Genomic DNA, 25,515 nt, shown 5'->3' with positions numbered 1-25,515 from the left:
CAAACTGTTGTCGGTGGAAGGCGCATCCCTTCCTGCAATGCGTCCATAAGAGTCGTTCGTGGCTCTTTTCCTCGTTGGACTTTCCCTGATCCTGCCTAGGTACCCTAGTCATCGTGACTCTTGGTCTTGCAGCTCTGTGCATCCTGCAGTTCTTCGCATTGCATTCCTCGGCGGATATCGTGCTATGGTAGTAGTCGTCTACCTTTCGAGCATTCCGTCGTTGTTCCCTGTGGAACTGGCAATTGGTCGTACAATTGATCCAGCATAGCTCTTCGTGAGCTTCCTTTTCTCCTGGCTGGTGCACCTGGCAATGCTGTACTCGACACTCGTTATGCCATAAGTTGATGTGGCAGCAATCGTCCTCGTTGTTCCTGGTTTCTTCTCGCTTCCTCAAGTGATAATCACACTGTCTTGGGCAGTCAACCCAACGTAGGCGCTCGTGTTGCTCCATTCGTTCCTTGAACGTCCGAGGCGTCTCCTCGTCATCAGATTCCTTGAATCTGGGTTGTTCCTGGGCAGCCCTGCAGGCAATCTCATCTGCTCGGGGTCCCGTGATTGTGATTCGTCCTTCGATATCGCAGTCGTTGGCTTGGTGCCTGGTATTTCCACAAATCCAGCACTGTTGGTTTCTTAGGCGGCGTAGTACCTCTGCCCCTTCAACCTGCCAATCCGTTGGTAGTGGTTCGTCCCACTTGAAGTCTTGGAGTCCTATCGCCTTCTGTACTAGCTCAAAGGCCTCATCGGTGGCTTGTCTTGCTTCGTCGTACAGGTCTAGGTCGCTGAGAGTCTCGTCTAGTTCCTCAGTCGGGTATGGTGTTGCCATCCGTAGCATTCCGATCTTAACCGCTCCTTGCTTGACTTCATTCTTCGGGCAGTCCCTACGGAAGTGTCCTACTTCGCCGCAGCGGAGGCATGCCTTACTGTCGTAACGCTTCTGGCGTTCTTCCTTGGAAAGACCGTCGTTAAACTTTCCTCGGGTTTTGTTCTTATCCTTAGACTTGTCTTGTACCTTGCCGGTCATGTACGTATCTCCGTCGTGATCCTTGTTGTTCCGATACCTTCGGGTGTTGGCAAAGGGTGGCCCTGGTCGATATCCTCTCTGGGCTTCCTTCCGTTCCCATAATCGCGTGTCGATTCTTGTTGCCAACTCGATCAACGAGTACAAATCCTTTGGCTTGTCGTAGTGTACAAGTTCGTCCTTGATGTTTTCCTTCAGACCTGCTTCGTATACCGTCCGGAGTGCCGAATCGTCCCAATTGATTCGCGCTTGTAGTTGCTTGAACTCCGCCGTATAAGCTGAAACTGCTTTGGTCTGCCTCAGGCGAGATATCGCTTTCTCCGCCTGGCTTTCCGCGTCTACCTCCCCAAAGATGCGTCCCATTTCCTCCTTGAAGTTGGCCCAACTGCTGAATAAGGTACGCGTCTCGTCCTTAGTTCCCTTGTTGTTGATGTCCAATAGAAAATCCTCCACGTAGGGTTGCATCCAGCTGGCTGCTTTTCCTTTTAGGTGTGTGTTTGCCATAAGGATCTTCTCTGCATCGTTTGGCACATCGTTGTAGCCGCAGTATAACTCGATAGTGGTGAGGAACGTCCGTAACCCTTCTCGGTTACCATCGTATTTGTCCGGGGTTGCCATCTTGGGTTTTTTGATAGGCTTTTCGTTTGGTGTGGCCATCAGCTGACTCGTGAGCTGATTGATCATCGCTTGCATCTCGGCCATCTGCCGTGCATGGATCTCGGCCTGTCGCCTAAGACTATGAACCATTTGCCTAGGGTTATCCATTGTCTCCTCCTCATCGTCGCTGGGAGTCAACATCTCGTCGCCGATTGCTGGGTTAGGCATCGGTCCGGGACCTTGAACTGGTCCACCGGCACTAGCCTGTGACTGAGAATGGTTGTGAGACATCGTAAGTCTTAATCGGGCGTCCTAATGTTAATCTTCCTAAGTCCACTGAATCCGTGGGTGGTCAAAGTGTTACACGGGGTTTGGTGCTGATACTTCTCTAAGCTCGATCCGGGTTAGGGTGAGTGAGATGGTGTGAAGAGCGCCGTGAGGTATTTGTCTGGCGATACAGTGGAGTGGGCGTGCTTGTATAGAAAGTAACAATAGGTTGACAATTCCTAATCTATATCGAATAGACTAACAAGTATCAATCTTGTGAAGTTAAGTAACTAGTAAGAAAGTACAATTTGAGTTGACCACAACGAGAGTAATAATGAAATCCATCCATCCTTATATCCTCATTGTTTCTGTCCTGGTGCTCCCTATTCTCCCTTTTCTTTGGGAGCAGTGGGAGCATAATTCTCCCAAGGCCCCCCGTGCTCCGGGAGCAGGGCTCTTGGCGGGAGCACACATATCACGTGACCTCCAGCCCCGCGATGGTCGTTACCTTCTGACGTGGACGTGGTTGGTCTTTAACCTCGTCATCCCGCGTCAAGGAGAGAATCCTTCTTGTTACTTGTAACAGTTGCCCTAGTTGTAGCTTAAGTTTGGCTGCCTATTTAGCTGCTAGAGTAAGCTATAGGTAGGGTAGAGATGTTGTATAGCTAGTGGGTGGTACTAGTGGGCAAAGGGCGCATTTTAAAGCCCTATCTGAGGCTGCTAAGATAGCTGGTAAGCGGGTATCCTAGTAGCGGGCTAGTGTTGAGGCTACTGATCGTGACGGTGAGCTGGAGGCTAGAGCTGGAGCTGTAGTGAGATATTGGTTAAAGGGCTTACTAGCTAGCTTAACTACAACACTAGTTTTCTATACTAGATATATGGTTACGAGTAACAAGAAGGATTCTCTCCTTGACAAGTGACGAGATGGCTGAAGGCCTATGGACGTCCACGTCAGAAGGTAATGATCATCGCAGGGCTAGGTCACGTGATGTGCCATCCCGCCAAGAACAACCATCCCTGGGATGGCAGGGAAGGAAGGGATGGCAGGACTGGAAGCAATGAGGATATAAGGATGGATGGATTTCATCATTACTCTCGTTGTAGTCAACTCAAATTGTACTTTCTTACTAGTTACTTAACTTCACAAGATTGATACTTGTTAGTCTATTCGATATAGATTAGGAATTATTAAACCTATTATTATCTATCTTACAAGCACGCCCACTCCACTGCATCGCCAGACAACTACCTCACGGCGCTCTTCACACCATCTCACTCGCCCTAACCCGGATCGAGCTTAGAGAAGTATCAGCACCCAACCCCGTGTAACAATATACAATATCCGACGATTAGTAAGTTATAAAAACAAGTACCTAGCCATCTTATTACAGTACTAACTCTATACAGTTGTGATGGCGCGTCACTAATGCCAACCCCTGTCTATGGGGGTGCCAAATAACTGTTATGGGGGTGCTGTAACGGCTGAGCCACCGACACGACCAATATCCGAACAGGGTCCGAACTAGTTTCTCTTGGGGATTAGTGGGAACTGTAAAGATATAAAACCCACCGATCTATGATAGTTTATCCGGTAGTTTTTTCGATATCCTTTCGTACAAGGCCTATAACTAGGTGTTTAATTAGATTCTTGGATTTCTTGTGTCCCACGCACTCCCATATCCCTCTGAGTGACCTTACGTCCGAAACGAATCCGATTCTTCTTGCCTGCGCCGTTACAGGTGCCCTGTAACCTTTGCCCTGTTACATGCCTTCGGGCCACACCTCGTCGGACCGAACAATACTTACCCGGTGGTACGAAAGTATTCATCGTGGGTTGATGGCAAAGGGGGCTCTAAATCTGTCTAGGTAGCAACGTGGATATATATGAAGAACCAATTGTAGTTCGGCTTGAGATTACTTTTATACGACTTAGGCTTAGAGCGAGCCTTTCTAGGTAATTATAAGCTGACTAAACTAAAATTGCATCGCAGACCTACTATGAATACTTTCGTACCACCGGGTATACCTGCAACCACAGTACAGCAGTGCTCACTAGCTTCCGTCAACCTCCGGCGAGAGGTTCATTAACGTCTGAGCCTTAGCCTCCTTACTAGAGATTTATAAAGTCTTCAACTTGCCCTCAAGGTTAGGAACTACTATTCAATTTTCACGCTTTACAAGACTTCAGCCACTATTAGGGTAAATTCTACACTACCAATAATTAACATGCGTATCTCATTTACTTATATCCTCGCTACTGCACTATCTCTAGTCCACGTTCATGGACAGTGCACACAATCTTCAGGCAACTACCTAGTACGTTCAAGTGTCTTGCTTACTATAAGAATTTGTCACACTAATAAAAGGGTTAAGGCATGCAGCTCTGATGGAAGCAATTTCGTACGCAGACAATATCCTAGAATATCCCCACCTCCTAGAACTAATTTGAAAAGCTTTATTGCCATGGATATCATGGTAGCTTGATGTCGGATTGCGCTGCGGACGGTCTTAAATGCAGTTACCAATTAGGCGGCTATGGATGTTACTAAGATCCACGATGGGGGCAGAGGTTAAAGGGCACCCATACTGTGCTACATAGCAAGAATAATGTAAGTAGGCCACTAGCAAGGGGACAATACAGGCCAGGGTAAAGAGTAAGCCCTATACTATAAAGAGTACTATCTATACTCTATAGGGTTGTAATTATTCAGAATATCTCTGTAATAAATGTGGTTTTGTCATCCGAAGAAGAGCCTGATCTTCATTTTAGCGCGCCCCCACACACATAACTTGTGCCATGTAGCACAGTAGTCGATACCACACTAGCGGGCCGTACCCCCGCTTTCTTGTATGGCTGCCCTTGTCTGCTGTAGCCTTTTGCCCTGCGTGACCCTTGCGGGGTGTATTTCGGCCCCCGTTTATCTGTGTGTCGGTACGGCATGTTGGTGTTCTGCTTCTCGCGACATGGTACTGCTTTTGTTGGGTTGCGCGGTGTAAGCGCGTATCGATAAGGCTTTTGACATGACCAGGGGATGCACCGGGTATGGGAATGATAGAACGACTGCCCGTTCATCGCGTTTGGGGACCTTGTGGAGTCCTGGTAATACTAGATAGATGTATGCGGCAACATCGTTCGGGTTGAGGTGTACAGGTGATACGAGAAGGCAATGGAATGAAGGAATAGAGACAAATGCAACAAAAATTGAAGTCGATTCTTAGCTGGCACTGGATGTGGTTTAGAACAGCTTCAGAGCGCTTCTTCCTGGAACTAGAGACAAAAGGAAAAATGGTTAGCAGTCCCAGAGAGCAAAATAAACATATGTCTTCAGTATAGAAGAATCATAGCTACTGTTAGAGGGCTGAAGGGGAAACTAGCATCCAAGAGATCGTGCCAAGGTGCTAGGCTGACATAAGTAGAGAAGCTGTTCGTACCCTGTCATCACTAGCGCATTGCGGCGAGATGCAAACTCAGACACGTGACTGTGGCTGGCTTCGGTCGATGGTTCCGGGGATGTCGCGTTGGCTCAAGTCCAAGGTATTGTTTCAATTACCAATTCTGGCATTCAGTCTTCTCGCAATGTCATTTGCGATATAGAAAAGCTGTTCTATATTCAGGGCTTACTGTTCGCTGCACAGAGGGACTTGGATGCAGGAACGGGATGATTGGTGCGGAACGTGGGATAAGCCGGTATCTGATGTCAGCAAGAGCATCATCGTAACTTCAACGACGTCCTTTGTAGTCTTGCATATCATGCTTGAGAGAAGAGAAAGAATTAGAGGAAAATTTGTGCGCGAAGCCATGGTAATGACTCCGTGCCTCCAACGAGCTCTGTTGACTGATGGGTACTAGGGCGAGTCGTATGGGCGAGTTTAGCGGACCAGAGTCAAGTGATGGTCTCTTCCAAACGCGACTTTGATGCGCATTTAATGTTGGGTTGCTTGCTGCGGCAATGCGCCCCTGATCAATTGCTGGCCTCATTAACAGTCGAGACTGGGTGACTAGAGCATGGCCAATAGGCGATAACCCTTGTTATCAGCCCAAGGGCAACATTCGTCTACCCAATGCAGATGCCCCAAACCAATCCTTTGCCGAGTTTGTATTGATTTGTAGCGGGACGGTCGTCATTTGGTTTTTGCAAAAAAAACAAGGTGTACGCAAGGACGGACGAGGATTGCACCATGGGCCAGAAACGTCGTAAAGAGCGTCGTGAGATGTGTGACTTGTTCACATTGTGGCAGACGTGGTTTCCCTAACAACAATGTGGCGGGACTCGAGTGGATTGGTAGGCAAGCATCGAACAAGAGCCGATGAAGGTCAGAAGCAGAAGTTGGAAGAGCTTCGGCAAGGCGCGATAAGGGCAAGAAACGCGATTTTGGTAGCAACGGCTTGGCGTTGTTTCCAGAATCCAGAGAGCCCCAAGGAAGGCTCGGCCGCCCCTGCGCCAGCAAGCATTCTATCGACGTTTGTCCGGAAATAAATGGAGACGGCCGCAGGGGAGGTGGCCTATCAGGTCTGCGGCGTGAGTGTGGGGAGGGATGGACCGACTGTTCTGCGAGCGGTTGGAAGATGCAGAGGACAGTGACTTTGGATCTACCTTCCTATCTGATGAAAACGCGCTCCGATAATCCAGGCGGCGAACACCAGGCGTCCCCTAGGGCGCTTGTTTATCCGGCAGGCCGATTGCTTGGGGCTCCTTGGCAAACACCAGTCGGCCTTGGGACGCTTAACACCTGCTCAATGCGGAAGCTCGAATGCGAACATCAATTAGACCAAGATGCGCGTCGACACTACATAAACAACACAGTACTGCCATCTTGCACACCACGGTCGATTTGGCGCTTTCGTCTCGTCTTGTTGCACGACAAGTTGTTCACACGACCAAGTGGTGCGACGACGTCATCCGTGCGCCCTGGGCTGCTGCGTGGGCCTGCATTCACTGACCTTCTTGGTTGAAAGGTTCTGGGGCCTGACCTCCCATTTCTCCTCATCATGCGTTCATTCACTCTCCTCGCAGCCGTCTTGCCGCTGATCCAGGCCATTGAGCCTCCCCGCCAGCCACACCAGCCTCTTGGCAACGGTTCCAAGCGCCTTTCCTACAACGAGACCACCGCCAGCCCTGGCTCCTTGTCTGCCAGCTCCCGTTCATTCAGCTGGGTCGGAACTGGCAAAGATGGCGACTACATCTACCCAGCCGCTTCTGGAGACCTTGTTTTCGAGAACGTCGCGACGGGCGAATCATCCACCTTCATCTCGGCAGACAAGATCCCGGAAAACTACTGGGACTTCTCCATCTCGCCCGATGCTAGCAAAGTCCTGTGGGCTGTCAACTACACCAAGCAGTACCGCTACTCCTACTTTGCCGACTACCTGATCATGGACGTCGCAACTGGCGAGTCTGTGCCTCTGGACCCCGAGCAAGTCGGCGACATTCAGTATGCCGAATGGAGCCCCGTTTCCTCGTCTCAAGTTGCCTTCGTCAAGGGAAACAACTTGTATGTCAGCACAAATGGCACAATTGCTCAAATCACCGACAACGGTGGCCCAGACTACTTCAACGCCGTCCCCGACTGGGTTTACGAGGAAGAGATCTTTGGCGACCGCTACACCCTGTGGTACTCTCCCGATGGCACTAGGATTGCTTTCCTGAGCTTCAATGAGACCGGAGTGGGCACATTCAGAATCCCATACTACATCGACAACGACTCAGAATTCGTGCCCGTATACCCCAACGAGCTTGAGCTACGCTACCCCAAGGTCGGCACCAAGAACCCCACTGTCGTTCTGAACATGCTCGAGGTTGAGTCCGGACAAGTCTCAAACATCCCAATCGATGCTTTCCCCGAGGATGATCTCGTCATCGGTGAAGTCGCCTGGCTGACCGAGGGCCATAGCAAGGTCATTTACCGTGCCTACAACCGTGTCCAAGATCTGGAGAAGCTAGTGACCGTTGATGTCGAGGCCGGCTCGTCCAAGGTCACCCGTGAGCGTGACGGCACCGATGGATGGCTCGAGAACTTGATGCAGATCCGGTACATCGGCGCTCTTGAGGCTGGAAATGTCACTTCCGGCAACTCTTCCGAGTTCTACCTTGATATTTCTGACCAGAGTGGTTGGGCGCACATCTATCTCTTCCCAATCTCTGGCGGAGAGCCAATTGCACTTACTTCTGGCGAGTGGGAGGTTCTTTCCATCCTCAAGGTTGATTACAAGCGTGGCCTGGTCTACTACACTTCCACCGAACACCACAGCACCGAGTCTCACGTGTACTCCGTCACCTTCTCTGGAAAAAAGACTGCCCTTGTCAACGACAAGGAGGCTGCTTTCTGGACTGGCTCTTTCTCGTCCGGCGGCTCTTACTACGTCCTCCGATATGCTGGCCCCGACGTTCCATACCAAGAACTGTACTCGCTCAACTCGAGCCAGCCCATCCGCACCATTGTCAACAACAGCGCACTGTACAACAAGCTCCAGCAATACAACCTGCCCAATATTACGTACTTGGACCTGGAGCACCCATCAGGCTACACACTCGATGCCATGCTTCGTCTCCCACCCAATTTTGACCCCAGCAAGAAGTACCCTCTCATCCTCATCCCATACGGTGGACCCAACGCCAAGGAAGTGCACAAGCAGTTCAGCGCCCTGAACTGGAAGGCCTACGTTGCCTCTGACCCAGAGCTTGAGTACATCACTCTTACGGTTGATAACCGCGGTACTGGCCGCAAGGGCCGTGCCTTCCGCTCCACCGTAGCGTCCAACCTAGGCCAACTTGAGGCCGAAGACCAGATCTGGGCAGCTAAGGAACTCGCAAAGAACTCTTGGGTTGACAGCGAGCACATTGGTATCTGGGGCTGGTCTTACGGTGGCTACCTGTCCTCCAAGGTTGTCGAAGTCGGCGACCCAATCATCAGCTACGCCATGATCACCGCTCCCGTCAGCGACTGGCGCTTCTACGACTCCCTCTACACTGAGCGCTACATGAAGACTCCTGACATCAACCCCGACGGATACAACCGCAGCCGCGTCCACGATGCCACGGGCTTCAAGAAGATTGCGGGTGGTGTCGTAATCCAGCACGGTACCGGTGATGACAACGTCCACTTCCAGAACGCCGCCGCCCTTGTCGACCTCCTCATGGTCAACATGGTCAGCCCCGAGAAGATGCAAAACACTTACTTTACCGACTCGGACCACAGCATCAACTTCAACAACAACGGCAAGTTCCTGTATAAGCAGCTGAGCAAGAAGCTGTTTGAGGAGAAGAACAGGAAGGGAGATAGCAAGGGCAACCACCAGTGGAGCAAGAGGGGTGCCTCGGCCACCAAGTGGACCGCTTAAAGCATATTTGTAACCAATTGTGTATAATTCCTAAAGACCGAAAATCTTGTAAAAAAACGAAAGTTAATCCCTGAGTCTAATAAAAGGAAAAATCATGTCCATTACTGTCTTCTTCTCCAACAACTGAAGTCCGTGCTTTCATGTTCTCCTTCAATGTTAATGCCATATCTCTCTCGCTTCTTGACCTTTTCTCGCGATTCCTAACCCCAACCCCAACCCCCTTCTCACATCGCCGCCCTCTCCCTACACTTGCCGCACTTCCACTCAAACCGCACCATGACGCCCTTCCAATCCCCGTCTTCGCCCACGCTATCCAGCTGATTCAGTGCCGTTCCGCATGCACTCGCTAGATCGTGGTACACGTGCTGCTTGAGTGCCATGTACATGTGCGTGTACGAGATGCGGGCTGCTTTGAGGAGGTGGATGCATTCGTCGTGGGAGACAAGGGGGAGGTTGGTCAGCGGGTTTGTGGGTGTAATCGTGATTGTGGGAGGGGGGAGAGGAAGGGTGGGTTGGGAGGTAGTGAAGAATTTGGATTGTGGTGGGGGTTTGGTGCGGTTGCTGAGCCAGGACATGCTCGGGTTGGCTTGGCTTGGCTTGTGGGTTGTGGAGTGTTCGGGCAAGGGACAGAGAGAGAATTGAGAGAAAGGGAAAGGGTGGTTGCTTTTTAGGTAGATGCTTGTTTGTCTTTGTCTACTATTTGGAAGCATCATGTTGTTTCCCGGGCGCTTGTTGTTCGTCTGTGCTTGTGTGGGTGAATGATAGAAGTGTTTTTGGAATGTCTCTACATTCTGGCGGTTGTTTATGTTTCCGAGTTTGTTCGCTGATTGTATGCTGCCAATCAATTGTCTCACTGGTGATTTTGATAAGCCACATTTACGATGCTTCTGTTGTGTTCTTCGGGTTTGGTTTGGTGTTTCTTCGATGTTCTAGATTTACGATGCAAACTTAACCTTAGATAGGAAAGTTGAAACACGCATGATCAAAAGTTGAGATTGAGTACCGCTGAAAAATTTCGTGATGCAACATCATCAGTCGGGATTGGAAAGACTGATATGAGGATATCAGCTGTGAAAGTGGTCTTGATTGACAGACCCTGTGTGACTGTCGCAGAGCACTCCTTGCACAAACTGTCGACTCGATGGTGTTGAATGCATCCTTAAACAGTTAGGCCGGAGGAGGAGACGTGAGCCTAGTACAACTCAGGCAGCTGAGTTAACAGCGTCTCCTCGTCCAGTTGCTGCTTCTCCAGTCCAGCAGCTAGTGACACCACCGTCTGCCGAGCCTGCAACTGACTACCTGGTTTCTTTGACTTTCGAAGGTAAGTTCTGAACCCACCTGCCACTCTGTATCCTCATTTCACTCGTGTATGGAGAATTCGCGCTGACCTGGGCTTTGTCATCGGCTCTTTTTAGATCAAAATCATCAATCAGATTCTCAAGACGGGGAAGAGGACAGTCAAGACGATATATATGTCGAAATCCACCATCTTGGAGGCAGTCAATTGCCTCCAGAACATGAAATGTGGTCTTCAGCCCAATCCAACCGGCATTCAACCAACGCTCGAATCTCATCACAAAGAATTGGGAGGAGATCACAAGGCAACGCCAACAGACAAAATTCTTCCAACCGACCTTCAGGTGAACGACTCGAGAATGACGTGAACACGCCCTTGCCTCCTTATATTAGACGCCCTCCGCGCCACATTCGTGAAAGGGACGTGCAATATTTCACCGAGAAAGATGCACTCACGATCCCAGACGACGAATTCCGGGATGAATTGCTCGGGACTTACGTAAAAATCATACATACCTTTATGCCTGCGCTCGACTTTGACAAATTCGTCATGCTTGTAATAAAATCGGATGGTTCAGAACCCGTCAGTCTGCTCCTATTTCAAGCTGTCATGTTTGCAAGCGTCATCTTTGTTAATTCCGAAATCCTTCGCCCACGCAGATTCTCCAGCAGGAAGGCGGCAAGGAAAGTGTTTTTCAGCCGTGTCCGCATACTTTATGGCCTGGATTGTGAGCCGGATCCTTTGACACTAGTCCAGGCTCTGCTTCTTATGACCTACTGGTACGACTCGCCAGATGACGAAAAGGACACTTGGTATTGGATGGGAATCGCTTTATCCCTCACACAAGTACTTGGCCTACACAGAGATCCAGAAACTTCAAATCTTTCTCCACAAGAAAAGCGGTCACAACAGAGGATCTGGTGGTCGTGCTATATTCGAGATCGGGCGCTTGCCCTGGGTATTCGTCGTCCTGCCCGGATCCGCGAGGCAGAATACCTAGTTTCCATGCTAAAGCTCCATGATTTTGATATGGTCCAGCATTCGCCAGAGCTTTTAGGTTTTTTCAAAGCTTGCGGCTTCACAACTGTTGAGGAAGATAGGAGCGAGGTTATATGTCAGATATGCATCGAGCTCGCGAAGCTCTGTGCCTGCATTGGCGAGATCCTACATACCCGATACTCGGTCATTAGCAGGGAACCGATCAACTACGAATCTTGTAAAAACATTGCAGTCTTGCCTAGAGATTCGAACCAGCAGATGCTGGATTTGACCAGATGTGATTCCATGCTCGAGGAGTGGAACATGAATCAGAAGGCTACTTCTTAGTACTCTCCGCCGACACAATCATCGCTAGCAAGCGTAGCGGGAAATGATTGGGACAATTGGGTAAAGAAACTGATTTGGCTGCACCAGGCGCTACTTCGCATGACGTATCTTTCAGCTATTGGAGCACTTCATCGACTACGAGCACTGACTTCCCTGTCCTCGCCATCGGTTTCGAGTCCAGGGTTGGTGGACATGATTGCTGCTAAGAAGGCGTCGATGCGCAAGGTTAGAGAAACGGCAGTATCGATGACGAATCTAGCCTTCGATCTGCAGTCTAAAAAATTTCTTCGCTATTTCTCAACAAGTAGTGTGCCAGCGTTCTTGTCTGCAACGCTTATACATCTTCTTGACGTTGTTGTTCGGCCGAACCAGTAGAAGTCTATGCCTCTGTGACATTATCACACACCACATTAAAAGTTGGTGCCGTCTTCGAAGTCCTCTAGGAAGCGAATGGCGTGTTTACTATAACTTTAGTATAACTCAGCTTGCTTTTCCCCGCAGTTGGCTAGAGTTCATAATCCATCTACATGTGAACAGATTAGTACTGCTGCAGTAGCCGAGGGTATTCAGTATTTACAGTATACGGCTTTAGTTCCTCAGCGTTTCTTACAATGCCAGCAACAACATCATGTTATATCAACATTAGAACCAACATAGGAACCCTTGTAGTAGCCTAGTCACATAAACGGAAAGGAAAGTAGCCCTAGCCTTCATTCAATCACAATAAGCTGTGCAATCGTAGACGACCAGCCTACGTTACAATGAGCTATAGGAATTTGCGGGTATCAGTTGGCCTCCACTTGAAACTATCAGTTATTGGAATTAGGATTAGACACTATTACCTTAAAAGACCGGCGATACGGGGTTTATTAACAAAGTAGCATCGGTTGCAGAGTACCCTCAGCCGCGACCGTCATATTCAGATCATGGAAGTTAGACCACGAGATGGTCTCCAGAACATCAAGCAGTTGGTGCCCCAGGAAGTCAAGACCAAGTTGATCCAGCGTCTCGCAGGAACTTGGTTGCAGGAAATCGAGGCAACATCGTTCGTTTCACCCAAATAGGTGCCTCAGCTCGCAGATGGACAGACCATTCTTCCAGATGCGCTGCAACTTGCAAAGTCAAGAAAGGTGTCCAGGTCTCATTCCATTTCCCCGTTCTCGCCCCGAACATGAAAGGCTTGGTAAATGCAAGGGCTGCCAGTGCCGATGAGATTGTGGTTTTTGAGTCCGTCACCGAGGCGTTCAGTAAGGCAAATCAAAATTGCACGGTAAACGAGGTTATCTATTAGGCCAGAATTCTAATCAAGGAAGCACTTGCCTTTGGTATTAAAGTCAGGAGGTAAGCTCGTGCCAATGTCTCACTTAGCACCCTTTAGAAGAGTGGAGATGAACTATGAGTTGGATATTGACCATATGACAGTGTCATTTCCTGTATTTTCTCAGGCCCATTCTCGGGACCTACGGTCCCTAAAGATGTCATGAAAGTAGTGCAACAATTCATCGACATGGGATGCTACGAGGCCGGACTTGGAGATGCCCTTGGTATTGGAACACTTAAGAACACACAGAGTTTACTTGAAGTCCTTCTCCAAGGCGTTCCTGCGGGTAGACTTGCCGGTCATTTTCACACATATGGGCCAAGTCATTAAAACCTGCCAGATTGCAACGCAATTAGCAACGATACTTATTATACAGGAGAATAAGAAGCTACGTGCAGAAAATTAGCGCCAACGACGAAAGGAGGAGCAGAAGCGTCAATACATTGCTTCTATTAGGGTGCTCTAGGCACAAAAGGCTCAGTAGATAGCTGCAGAGGCAGAAAGGGTAGTCATGGGGGTGATCAGAACCAGGCTAGTGAGCGATGCCAGCACGCAGCGCCAACGTGCACAAAGTGCCACGTTTAAGGGCATACTTAGACTTTATGCAGAGGTAGATAAAGAACAACATCTCTTATTTCTATCTGATATTATTACGTTATTGTAGAGTAATTGCGCAGAGTGTCGCGTCAAGTTCAGCAGGGTGATCCAATGACTGTTGGAACACGTTAAGGGGGTATAAAAGAGTAGCGAATAAGCGGTAATTATAGCAAGCTCCCTAAGCGGGGAATTGGTTGAGGGAATTTCTATAAAACTCTCGGGGGGGCTTAGCCAAGATTAGGGGATTTTACTAAGGGTTTTCATACGGAGGGGGAGAGAGAGGGGGAAGTTCGTCCAAGTAAGGAAGAAATAAAATATATTAAAGAGAGTGTTTAGAAGTTGCGGCTACATAGAAACAAGCTCAATATGTGGACAAGTGCTACGCTAACCCTACTGCCTACCAAAGCAGGTCGAGTCGCCAGCACCATTCTGCAAACACTCATTGTAGAAAGCTTTTCCATCAACAAAGCCAGACTTTGCGTAAACCTATAATACAAGTAAGTCATAAGCTAAGGATCCTAACAGAGTTGCTTACATAATATCCAGTAAAGCGAGCGCCCCACTCGCCGCGCTGAGTCTCTCGAACATCTGCTTAGTGTAAGTTTCAACTTCATGCTGTTCAATATTTTGCATAGACAAACCCAATTTCCATCTGTAATCATTGAAGCCAACGACACGAGAAGTAGTGAAACTGTCAATGCCAGAATTAGAGGAGACCTGGCACGCGCAGTGCGTGTACTGGTCGCGTTTATCAAGTTCGCGGGCCTCGACTTCAGCCCCAACTGGGATGGAAGCTACCTCTCCAACCCTAGAACAGACGTCAGAAAGATTCTGCAGATTCCTTTTATGAGTTGGGCTCACTGAGAGATGCAAGCCATAGCAAGAGCAAGGGCAGAGATAGAGAACTGCATTTTGAAGCAAATTGACTTGGAGGATTGTGGATAGAGAGAATGTAGAAGATGAAAGTTGAAGTCTGTAGTGATGCTTCTACATGAAGGAATTTGAACCCTTCTTATATACCTTTCAAATCTCTGAGATTATATAGTTGGTGAATAGAGCTCTGTAGCCATCTCGCTCTTTCAGACATCACCTGTCTCTCGTCCGTAGGGATCTCACTATGCGACGGTAGTTTTTCGGGGCGTTAGATACGACATGTCTCATTAGTGTGTGTTCGTATAGATTCAAAATCAGTATAAGATCTGTGCATATGGCGTGTTCCAATCGCGTCATGCTAGTGAGTGGAGCGATTAGTGTGTAGGCAGACCACCCGGCCCTGACCTCTGCCCAGACATATCCTGCCAAGAGGTCTGCCAAGTCTCGCTTGATTTTAGCATGTTTTTAGTGAGTGGTCAGACCTCTTGGCAGACCTCTTGGCAGGATATGTCTGGGCAGAGGTCAGGGCCGGGTGGTCTGCAACCTGGCGATTAGTAAGACCTAGTTAACACTATCTCCACTAAGACGACTAACTAGTTAACCATATTCTTCTTCACCAAATAATTGAGCGTGACTTAGGTCCACAACAATCACCCTTCCCATTCTAAATCAGGACAGGATTTACTAAATGAAGATGAGTTTCTCGCGAGACTTTCTATATTGTAGCTACAAGTGAAAAAGTAGGGCCTACTCTAATATATTCTCGCAAGTACAACACGATTGTTGACGTAAAAATCTCTCTTCATAGTTGATAGAAGGACCGAAGCTTTTGATTGCTTTAGCTGTTCAGTTCAGAGATATATTTCCTTGGTATCAGTAGAAACATATATAAACATCACTTTACATGCACTTAGTATTTCTCATCAAGCTCATTCCACCTATTTTATATATTTTCACATCCACATAATCTTATTCAATACCGAATACTCATCTCCCTTCAACAAAATGGTTTCTGCCAAATTCCTCGCTCTTGCCTTGGGCGTTGCCCTTGGTGCTCAAGCCAGCGACAGCCCTTCTGTCGACGCCAATGTCATGGCTGGAAACATTGCTAGCGCAGACATCAATGCATTTTGGGATACCACTTGGCCAAAAATGCAGAAACATCTTCCCGGCATTGAGTGCTCAATCGGTGGACACGCCGAAGGAAAGAACGCATCCGATTCCTGCAAGGAGATTGAGGCTAGCCTCGTCCCTGTGTTTCCCGGCATTCATTGCACTGGCAATCTCGACGAAGTGGCACTGAAAGCAAGCAGCAAGGCCCCTGTCACTGTTCTGCGCCGTGATTCTGCGCTCGAGCGCCGCAGTCGTGAGCTCGAGGAAGCTGCTGAGAGAGAAGAGCAGAAAATCGATCAACAGATTGATCAGAAGAAACGGTCAATACTTCTCTCGTGTGCTGATGCTCCTCACCCTGGCAACTGCTACACTTGTGTTGCAGCTGGTGCAACTCAAGCCCTTACAAGTGGAGCAAAGTGTGTCCTCGCATTCAAAGTCGCAATGGATGCGCTTGCGCGCGGTGAGCCTCAGCCAGGCGGTGAGAACAACGGCAAGCTTTGGACTGGTTATGGTGTCTGCCTTGCTAGCGCCATCGGAGATATGGGGGCTGCGGTCTCTGGTTGCCCTCTCCGAGTAAGTACCAAATACATAATACTTGCTCTGAACAAATGCTAATTATTATCTAGTAAATGAAGAGACATGTCTGTCCAGAGTTGCTAGAGGCATCGGTTCTAGTGCGGCTAGTGGAAAGCGGTGGCTTGTGTAGTTGTTAGGCGATTTCGTCGATTGGATCTGTAGTAGTCAGCGAATGAAGGAAAAGAGTAATCTAAATTTCTATAGACTAATCAATTCTTAATATGGGTGGATTTTTTGTTTTACTTTGAAAATTGAACAAGGCTCTACCTGGCACATAGCTCAGACAAACAATAGCCATGTCTCGATATTCTTTCACACTTGCAAACTTCATCCATTGTGTTGTAGTAGCACGTGACTAGCCTGTCAGTTTATATTAGTATCTCTTTTTTTAGATTAGGTAGACAGCTGTTTCACTCAATTCAATACTAGTTGTTGCTATTCAGCTACTTGTTTGCGGGTAGCCCGCCAGTCTACTCGACTTCGACCACGTATCGTACTACACCATTATCATACGCAAAATGCTCAAGATTACTATATAATACTCTGTTCTAATGTCTATAATTCTATTTACTACTTTATTCTAGCTATAAAGCTAAGTGCAGCTCCTTTCGACTTAGAACTTGTAAGGGGCGCGACCCCGTAGGGTAGTCTTAAGCTTGGAAGCACAATCGGACAGATCAAGGAAACAAGATTGTATTCGATAGAGAGGTAAGCTCTCTGCTACGTGGCTACTATCTATAGGGTAAGGTACTGCTGACCTTGGGCCTTCTCCTTCATAGAGAGTCGTCCGCGCCTGTGGTAGTACCAAGTGTGATACGGAATAGCATCATCCTACAATTAGGAAGTCTAAGTTACTAGTGCATTATATACAATAGTTTATATTAAAATTTGCCTTAATTAGGCTATATTTACGATCGTGGTGTTGTGAATACTGCTACTAAGGTACGCTGGTAAATGGGTACCCCCCTACACTGGTATTATGTAGGGTAGGGTTATTGATTACTATATAAGACCCAACCCTACACCGACCTAAGTCTTGGCAATCCTACCCTACACCTAGCCCGTGCGACCCTACCCTACTCTACACAACACCAGTGTAGGGGGGTACCCATTTACCAGCGTAGGCATGGGGGGACTTGCGTGTCGCAGGGGGCGACGTTACTCTGTAAATTAAAACACCTGGACCACACTGAGTCTACACATATCTCGACACCACACCAACTTCGAGTTTTCTAGAATAGGTGTAATATTAGCTAAATATATACAAATCTCTTATAAAAAATCGTTTGCAACTACTTCTAAAGCGTGCATCTAGCGCGCTGTCGCGCAGTAGAGGAAAGTACTCGTCTCCCTACAGCTATCTTACAAACCTCAAGAAAAATTTTCAGCGCACAGACCATCTAGATTAATGCCAACTCAGAGAGATCAGGTAGAACTCGAAGGTAGCGATCTAGAAGCTCGAGTCCAGCAGGACATAGAGCGAAGCTCTAGTATAGAGCAGAATAAGAAGAAAAGATCAGCCTCTACTACTAGCCTAGAAGAGGCTAGTAGAAGATCAAAGATGAGCGCTACTAGCTACACTCAGGAGATCGACGAGATGGACACAATCGTAGTAGAAGTACAAAGAACCCAAGGGACTCAGGAATCCTCGCGCCCTAGGGATAGCACACCCCCCTCTACAGTAGATGACCTACCTGCCGAGCCTAATAGACCCACACACACCCGCACTAGAAGCAACTTCTCGCCTTTTATTGGCTCAACACTAAGGAATCCTTTCGCTAGCCAAAACAAAACACCTAGGGCTACGACAGTAGAAGAGGCCCTCGAGATAGCTAGAAACCTAGTAGTCCAAGCAGCTAGTCTAGCTGAAAGCAACCCCTCACAGCAGACTAGCCTGCTCGACCTAGTAGAAGTCTTTAGAGACTACACTGAGACAGGCCGAGTTAATAAGAAGAACGCAGCAATTCTAGGAGATCAGATCTCCTCGCTTTCAAACGTCTCTAAGGAGCTAAGAGACAAGGTTCGCCGCCTCGACAAACCTACCCCTGCACAACCAAACCAGCAGGGTAATAGACAGACAGCTGCTCCTACGCAGCCTATATCGTACGCCGCAGCTGCAACAGCAAATAAGGAGCAACAGTGGACTACTGTGCAGAAGAAGGCACCTCAAAAGGCTAAGCCTAGCCTAAAGGAGAGGCAGCTAGTCCTAGTCAACCAAGGAGGCCCTGCTGCCTTTGACGCCCTCAGGCTAAGAAATGCCTTCAACCAAGCCTTCACCTTAAAAGGAGGGGTGCAATCGCCTGTAGTCGCCTCAGTCACGCTATCCTCAAAAGGGAATAAGGTAGTCACTACTACACCTGCCTTTACAGCCAACTACCTGCTAGAAAACCAGAGTATCTGGAAGGATCTAGTAGCCTTCAAGGTAGCTCAGCCCATTACCTCGTGGTTCAAAGTAGTCGTCCATAGACTACCTACTAACCACGGCCTAGAGGTAATCAAGGAGGAGATTGAGACCTTTAACAAAGGCCTCAAAGTAGTAGGCACCCCTTTCTGGCTCACTCCTGAGGCTAAGAGAGGACAGCAGAGCTATGGCTCCGCCTGCGTCGCCTTCGCAACTGAAGAGGAGGCTCTAAAGGCTATTAGAGGAAAGCTCTATATTCTCGGAGAGAGCCTGAGAGCAGAGAAGCTACGAGTTATTAACAACTTAAAGCAGTGCTCTAAATGCCAAGGTTTTGGCCACCTTGAGACTAGATGTAGTAGAGTAGCCTGTCAGATTTGCAGTGAGGCTCACCACACTAGCCTACATAAATGCAACTCCTGCCCTATAAAAGGCAAAGCCTGCGTACACACTATCTTTAAGTGCGTTAACTGCAGTAAGCCTCACGCGGCAAATAGCTCTAGCTGCGATATTCTTATAGCTAGGACTACTAGGACAGGCCCTACTAACTAGGATGTTAAAGATCCTACAAATAAATGTTAATAGAAGTAGTTCTGCTACTGAGAGCGCGCTAGACCTAGCTATTAAAGTAGACGCCAAAATCGTCGCAGTACAGGAGCCCTGGCTACTCAAGAGATCCTCCTACTCAAGCACTAGATCTATCGCTCACCAGAACTTTACTCAGATACTACCTACCCTAGAGGACTCCTCCTTAAGGCCTAGAGTACTCTTCTATATTAGGAAAGATCTAGAAGTAGAGGTTATTCCTTTTATTAGCAACGATAACGACTTTCTAGCTATTAAAGTACTAGCCTCTACTTCTAACTTCTATATATATAACATTTATAACGAGAAAAGCCTTCTAGAAGGCCAAAATAAGACGACAATCCAGAGGCGCCTCCTACAGGAGACTCTACAACCTCAGTCAATCATCCTAGGAGACTTCAACACCCACCATCCTAGGTGGAGCCTAGAGGAGCGCAGCCCTAGTACACTAGCGGAGGAGCTAGTAGATTGGATAGACGCGCAAAATCTCACTCTACTAAATACTCTAGGGGTAGGCACCTTCTTTAGGTCTCATATGCGGAAAGAGAGCGTACTAGATCTTACTTTTGCAACCAATAATATAGCTGCTAGTATCCAGGACTGGCAGACTATACCTAAAGTAGGATCTGATCACCACGCAATACTATTTAGTACCTATACTACTAGCCAGCTACCTAGTCAGCTGCCTAGCCAGCTGCCTAGCCAGCCAAAACAGTATAATACTAAACGAACGGACTGGACGATTTTCAAGGAGACGCTAGGACAGGAGATCAAAGCCCTAGATCTAGAAAAGCGACTGTCGACACTACCTCCTTATTCAAACTACACCTCAAGAAAGCTTATTCTAGGACAAAATATCGCGCTAGAAACTAAGCTAGATAAGCTAGGAGAAGATCTTACGAAGGCTATACAGAGCGCACTAGAAAAGTCAACTCCACTAGTCAACCTAAAGCCAAAGACAAAGCCCTGGTGGACTAGCGAGCTAGATAGCCGTAGGAGAGAACTAAGTAGAGCCTATAGAGCCTACAAGAAGGAGGTAGAAAAGGAAAATAATAGCTCTCTCTACCAGTGGAAAAGAGAGTATCTACGTACGAAAAATGGATACTTAAAAGCTATTCAACGAGCTAAGCAAAGCCACTGGGAGGCCTTCCTTCGAAAAGACTCACCAAAAGAGATCTTTAAAGCACTAGCATACACTAAAGATAACCTTAGTACTCAAATACCTACTATTAAAGGTAGGGAGACGTTTACTGAGAAATGCAAGGCTTTTAGAGAGGATCTCTTTCCTCAGCCTCCTACGACAGCCACCCCCTCCTTCCACACCTACAGGGGAGACAGCAAGTGGACCTGGCCTACTCTAACAAAGGACGAACTCTCCTTTGCCTGCTGCAAGGTGAAGGCTACCTCACCAGGGCCTGATCTGATCAGCCAGGAGGTGATCCAAAAGGCCTACCTAGCGCAGTCAGAAGCCCTATTTAGGATATACTCCACCTTCTTCAATCTAGGCTACCACCCAAGGTGCTGGAGAAAAGCAAAGGGAGTTATCCTAAAGAAGCCAAGCAAGCCTAACTACTCGATCCCTAAGGCCTATAGAGTTATCTCACTCCTAAACTGCCTAGGCAAAGTACTAGAAAGACTAGTAGCTAGAAGACTAGGCGCACTAGCGGAAACAACAGATCTACTCCACCCCTCTCAACTAGGAGGAAGACTGAAGAAATCCGCTATCGACGCTGCGCTACTCTTCTACAACAACATACAGCAGCAGAAAAGAAAGCAGAAGACTACTACTACTATCTTTCTTGATATCAAAGGAGCCTTCGATCATGTCTCAAAAAACAAGCTCCTTGAAGGCATGAGAGATCAAGGCCTCCCCTGCTGCCTACTAGCCTGGACAAAGTCCTTCCTAGAGGACAGAGTACTGCAGCTGTCCTTTGACGGACAGACTGAGGAGCCGCAGGAGATCTCGACAGGTACCCCTCAAGGAAGCCCAGCCTCGCCTATCCTGTTTCTGATCTACTCAAAGCCACTATTTAAGGCGATTCAGACTAATGCGAATATCTACTCCTCCTCTTATATAGACGACCTCCAGATCTCTATATCAACTACGTCAGTAAGAAGGAATATCAAGCTACTAGAAAAGGAGATTCAGAATCTATTCAGACTAGCAGGGGAGTCAGCTATCCAGTTCGATAGCTCAAAGACTGAACTAGTAAACTGGACAAGATCTAGAAAGGATCAAGCTAGAGTACTTACTCTACCTAATCAGGAAATAGTACAGTCTAAGGAGCTAGTTAGATGGCTAGGTATATACTTTGACTGCAGCCTTAAATTCAAGCACCACAGCTACATTAGGAACCAGCAGGCTAGCGCAGCCTTCCACCGCCTTAGCAGGCTAGCTAACTCAAACAAAGGCCTCTCGCCTAGAGCAGTACGACAGCTCTACCTAGCCTGCGTCACCAGCGTAGCTGACTACGGCTGCCAAATCTTCTGGAGAGAGCAGCAGACAACGCTTAACCAAAGGCAGAAGCTGCAGAATCAAGCCTGTAGGAAGATCCTAGGCTCCTTTAGAACCTCGCCTGCTATACCTAGCGAGGTAGAAGCAGCTCTCTACCCTCCTAGGATTAGGCTAAATAACGCCCTACGACAATACGCCTTTAGAGCAAGAAAGCTAGCTCCTAGCCACCCTCTTAATATCGCTATCAATAGCAATCAAGGCAAGCAGCTAGAGCGTATTACTAGATCTATCTCAACAGCTCTATCAGAAGATAGCGAGAAGATTCAGCACTACGCCTCTATGCCCTGGAGCGCTACTACGCCCTATAGGATTAATATATCTAAGAAATCAAAGGAAAGCGAAGCAGAGCACCACAAGGAACTACTAGAAGACGAGCATCTTCTTTCTATCTACTCAGACGCCTCAGCTACAAGCAAAGGCAAAGGAGTAGGAGTAGGAGTAGCCCTCTACAAAGGAGCTAGCCTTATAGCTCAAGAAAAGGCTAATATAGGATACAACCAGCTAGTCTACAACGGAGAACTAGAAGGTATTACCCTAGGCCTAGAAAAGGCTGTTGACCTAGCAGACGACTACCTTGAAGTTAGAATATATGCAGATAACCAGGCTGCAATACTCAGACTAAAGACTGCTTCTGACTACCCAGGGCAAGAGTGGCAACTCAGATGCACTATAGCAGCAGAAAAGCTACAAGAAAAAGGCATATTACCTACCATACAGTGGGTACCAGGACACCAGGGCGTTATAGGAAACGAGAGAGCAGACGCGCTAGCAAAGGAGGCGACAAAGCTAGATCCTAGCTCTAGCAGGACGAGCCTAGCTGTAATAGGCACACGAATAAAGCAGCTAGGCGAGCGAGAGTGGCTTAGCTATCTAGGACAATACGGGAGAAAAGCTATTACTCTAAATCCTACTACTTACGCCGCAAGGTACAAGTGGAAGACTAGAAAGCAGATTGCTACTCCTCCTACTAGTAGAGAAGCCTCTAGCGCCTTCTATCAGCTTAAGTTAGGTCACTGCTATCTACGAGACTTCCTATTCAAGCGAGGAAAAGTAGACTCTAAAGTTTGCCCCTGCAACTATCGAGCTACTCAAGACCCTGCACATATCCTCCTTAGCTGCACGCTATACAAGGAGGCTAGGAAGAAGATGCAAGAAACTACAAAGGACCCCCTATCGCTAGCTTTCTTACTAGATACTACAGTAGGCGTACAGGCTACTATTGCCTTTATTAAGGAAACTAGGGCTGCAACGCAGGCCTGGTATAAAGGAAACCTCGACAACTAGGACAACACCTACACTAGGTGCCTTCGCCCTACACCCAACTTACCTCTCCTCTCACCCGCAAGACCTCCTACTACCCTCCTCCACACTAGGCCACGAGCCTCACCTCGATTTAGATAGCCCCCTCCCCCACCTACACCAAATTGATAGCACTACGTAGTTACCTGTAGGCATAGCCTGCACGTCTTATATAGCCTACCAGCTGAGACAGGACGTTAATCAATAATAATAATAATAATAATACACATATCTCGACATCACGTCTGAACGTTGCATGATTAAAAAAAAGAAACATGCAAAGGGAATTTTTATCCAATTTCACAGTCCGAAAGATAGACCACAGCTAATACGAGACGTCACATTGGAACCTCAAGAAATTACAAAATGAACGTTGATGTAAAAGAGAGCAACGAAAAAGAAAGAAGGAGATAATCATTAACTCAAACTTCACAATGCTCAACCTGCGAGACTTTGAACTCCCTTTTAAACCTGGTGCAAAATGCATTCCAAAATTCTTTCCCTCGGGCAAACTTGCTACGAACAATGGTCTTCAATATTCTTAGAGATTGTAGACTTCTTCGCTTTGTTCTTGCTAGTAGCGCGTCTTCATCGAAGATCTGGTGCCACTGGGCTTTCAAGACCGTGTCTTTGATCGAGAGGTGCCTTTTGAATTCTATGCCATGATCATAGCGGAAGGACTCGAGGTCTGGGGTGCGCAAGGACAGTGGCGTGTATTTGTAACCTGAAGGACCGGCCGACAGGGGTGTATTGTCATCGGGTTGGAGCTGGAGCGGAGTAGGAATATGTGAGCGTTTAAGATGGGGTTCATCGTGGATATCAATTTTTGGTTGGTAGTTGAAGTAGTCGTGGTGGCTGGTGAAGGATTGTGACAACATGTGATCGTCTGTCTCAGTGTAGCTAATTGTTGCAACGCAGGTTCCATATGCATTATGTCCATGTGTAATAGGAACAACGGTTGGAAATGTGTTTCTGCGGGCCTGGCCCACCTTTGGTTTCAGTCGCGGCATGCTTTCAAAAACGACACGCACCAAATTCAAATATTTCTTGAATTAGAAAGATGCGCCACTGAGGGGAATAGGTGAAGTTTATAGCCGGTGGTGTTAAAAGCTAATTCAGAACCTCTGTTGGTGCACATGGTCATCAAGGAAAGTTTCAGGACATTGTTTCTTCACAACGTACTATTCACATTGTTTAAGTGTCCAAAGAGTATTCCAGATTTCATGAGAATCACTCAGGCATCATGCTTGCCCGAGAACTTAGCTGCAGCGCATTCACTCGATACGTCCAATCGTTCCGACGTATACCCACTCGCCATCTTCTTGTATCTGCCACGGACTTGCAAATATCTGGATCTTCTCGCCAGAGTCTGATCCCATATCAAGATACCACTGTCCAGCGACTGCATCCCACTTCCAGTCTTCCCAAGCACCCAACCTTTCTGCAGCATCATTTGGCATCAAGTTTGTTCCGGTCATGCTTACATGTTCCCAGACGCCCCTTGTCTCGTTCAGTCTCCATTGAGACAGATAAATATACGCGTTTTGAGTGGGGAGAAATGTATAAAACTCGCGCCATGCAGGATCCCAGGTCCAGGAGTAGGCCGACAACGTTTGCTGGGGGGTGCGCTGGTTCACAGAAGCCGTAGAGCCGATCGTGTGACGAAGAATACGGATTGCACTTGACAGGTCTTCAAAATCGAGAGCGGTTGGAAATGGCGCATCCCAGGGCGTTGACGGTGGATGCCATTTCCCTATCGCACGAAGCTGTCTTTCTAATCTTAGAAGCTCTTCCAAAAGGCTCTCCAAATGGATTTTAGTCTCCTCATCAACAGCTGAAAGGCTAGAGACTATTGCCAATCCACCACTTAGTGCCAGATCATGTGGTATATTCTGGAAGACATTTTGACGCTTGCTTTCTACATCCTTGATGAATTTTCGTACGATAGTCTGAAGGACGAGGACCGCCTCTGTCAGCTCCGGCGCATGAGTTTTTTCGCTTGTCGACGTCATCAGGCTCTATGTGATGCGTGATAATGAAAACTACCGTAGATTTTGTGTTAGATGCCAGTGGTAACTAAGTGCAGGATGCGTGCTATAGGAGTACTATTGGGCGACTTGTTGCCGCAATAATGTTTCCAGCACTTGGTACATGCAGCCGACTTTCAACCATTGTTGCCACCGTCTGGACTCACCTCCCGATATAGACGTTTCGAGTACGGACCTTCGAACTTAAAATAAATCAACAACTCTTGACTCCGCTCGTTCCTTGGAAAGAGTGTCACATGGCCGGTCTTGGTTTACAAAGAATTAATGTTCAGCGCGTCTCAGATGTTACACAGACCTTCGGACGAATGGTTGCGTCATACTACGTACTAGTAGTAACCTTATCGCC

General features: G+C 47.8%; 7 protein-coding genes across 7 annotated transcripts; 4 read left to right on the top strand and 3 right to left on the bottom strand.

Moving 5' to 3' along the window:
- Positions 1 to 6,872: 6,872 nt before the first annotated feature.
- Positions 6,873 to 9,338, top strand: PSV08DRAFT_194819 (dipeptidyl peptidase IV N-terminal region-domain-containing protein; the record flags this gene model as incomplete). Its single annotated transcript, XM_014229185.1, has 1 exon — positions 6,873 to 9,338. One exon carries the CDS (start codon positions 6,873 to 6,875, stop codon positions 9,219 to 9,221), a length of 2,349 nt encoding a protein of 782 aa, XP_014084660.1. The 3' UTR covers positions 9,222 to 9,338.
- A 1,405-nt stretch (positions 9,339 to 10,743) lies between these two features.
- PSV08DRAFT_172479 (fungal-specific transcription factor domain-containing protein) lies at positions 10,744 to 12,219 on the top strand (the record flags this gene model as incomplete). The annotated part of the gene is made up of 2 exons (XM_014229187.1): positions 10,744 to 11,843; positions 11,877 to 12,219. 2 exons carry the CDS (start codon positions 10,744 to 10,746, stop codon positions 12,217 to 12,219), a joined length of 1,443 nt encoding a protein of 480 aa, XP_014084662.1.
- Positions 12,220 to 12,770: 551 nt separating this feature from the next.
- On the top strand, positions 12,771 to 13,495 carry PSV08DRAFT_347298 (uncharacterized protein; the record flags this gene model as incomplete). The annotated part of the gene is made up of 4 exons (XM_014229188.1): positions 12,771 to 12,889; positions 12,946 to 13,091; positions 13,158 to 13,185; positions 13,267 to 13,495. 4 exons carry the CDS (start codon positions 12,771 to 12,773, stop codon positions 13,493 to 13,495), a joined length of 522 nt encoding a protein of 173 aa, XP_014084663.1.
- A 657-nt stretch (positions 13,496 to 14,152) lies between these two features.
- On the bottom strand, positions 14,153 to 14,673 carry PSV08DRAFT_347297 (uncharacterized protein; the record flags this gene model as incomplete). Its single annotated transcript, XM_014229189.1, has 4 exons — positions 14,153 to 14,248; positions 14,298 to 14,350; positions 14,404 to 14,570; positions 14,624 to 14,673. The coding sequence occupies 4 exons, from the start codon at positions 14,671 to 14,673 to the stop codon at positions 14,153 to 14,155; spliced, it is 366 nt and encodes a 121-aa protein (XP_014084664.1).
- Positions 14,674 to 15,640: 967 nt separating this feature from the next.
- PSV08DRAFT_407188 (uncharacterized protein) lies at positions 15,641 to 16,544 on the top strand (the record flags this gene model as incomplete). Its single annotated transcript, XM_014229190.1, has 2 exons — positions 15,641 to 16,325; positions 16,375 to 16,544. 2 exons carry the CDS (start codon positions 15,641 to 15,643, stop codon positions 16,452 to 16,454), a joined length of 765 nt encoding a protein of 254 aa, XP_014084665.1. The 3' UTR covers positions 16,455 to 16,544.
- Positions 16,545 to 23,543: 6,999 nt separating this feature from the next.
- On the bottom strand, positions 23,544 to 24,131 carry PSV08DRAFT_347294 (uncharacterized protein; the record flags this gene model as incomplete). Its single annotated transcript, XM_014229191.1, has 1 exon — positions 23,544 to 24,131. One exon carries the CDS (start codon positions 24,129 to 24,131, stop codon positions 23,544 to 23,546), a length of 588 nt encoding a protein of 195 aa, XP_014084666.1.
- A 264-nt stretch (positions 24,132 to 24,395) lies between these two features.
- PSV08DRAFT_398805 (uncharacterized protein) lies at positions 24,396 to 25,423 on the bottom strand (the record flags this gene model as incomplete). The annotated part of the gene is made up of 2 exons (XM_066093567.1): positions 25,316 to 25,423; positions 24,396 to 25,163 (listed from the first exon to the last, which is right to left on the bottom strand). The coding sequence occupies exon 2, from the start codon at positions 25,131 to 25,133 to the stop codon at positions 24,396 to 24,398; it is 738 nt and encodes a 245-aa protein (XP_065949775.1). The 5' UTR covers positions 25,134 to 25,163; positions 25,316 to 25,423.
- Between the last annotated feature and the right edge of the window lie 92 nt (positions 25,424 to 25,515).

This window comes from Bipolaris maydis (genome assembly GCF_028858645.1).
Source record: "Bipolaris maydis strain C4 unplaced genomic scaffold PSV08scaffold_2, whole genome shotgun sequence".
Classification (NCBI taxonomy): Eukaryota; Fungi; Ascomycota; class Dothideomycetes; order Pleosporales; family Pleosporaceae; genus Bipolaris; species Bipolaris maydis.
Note: the sequence above shows the minus strand (reverse complement) of the source record. Positions and strands in the feature narration are given on the sequence as shown.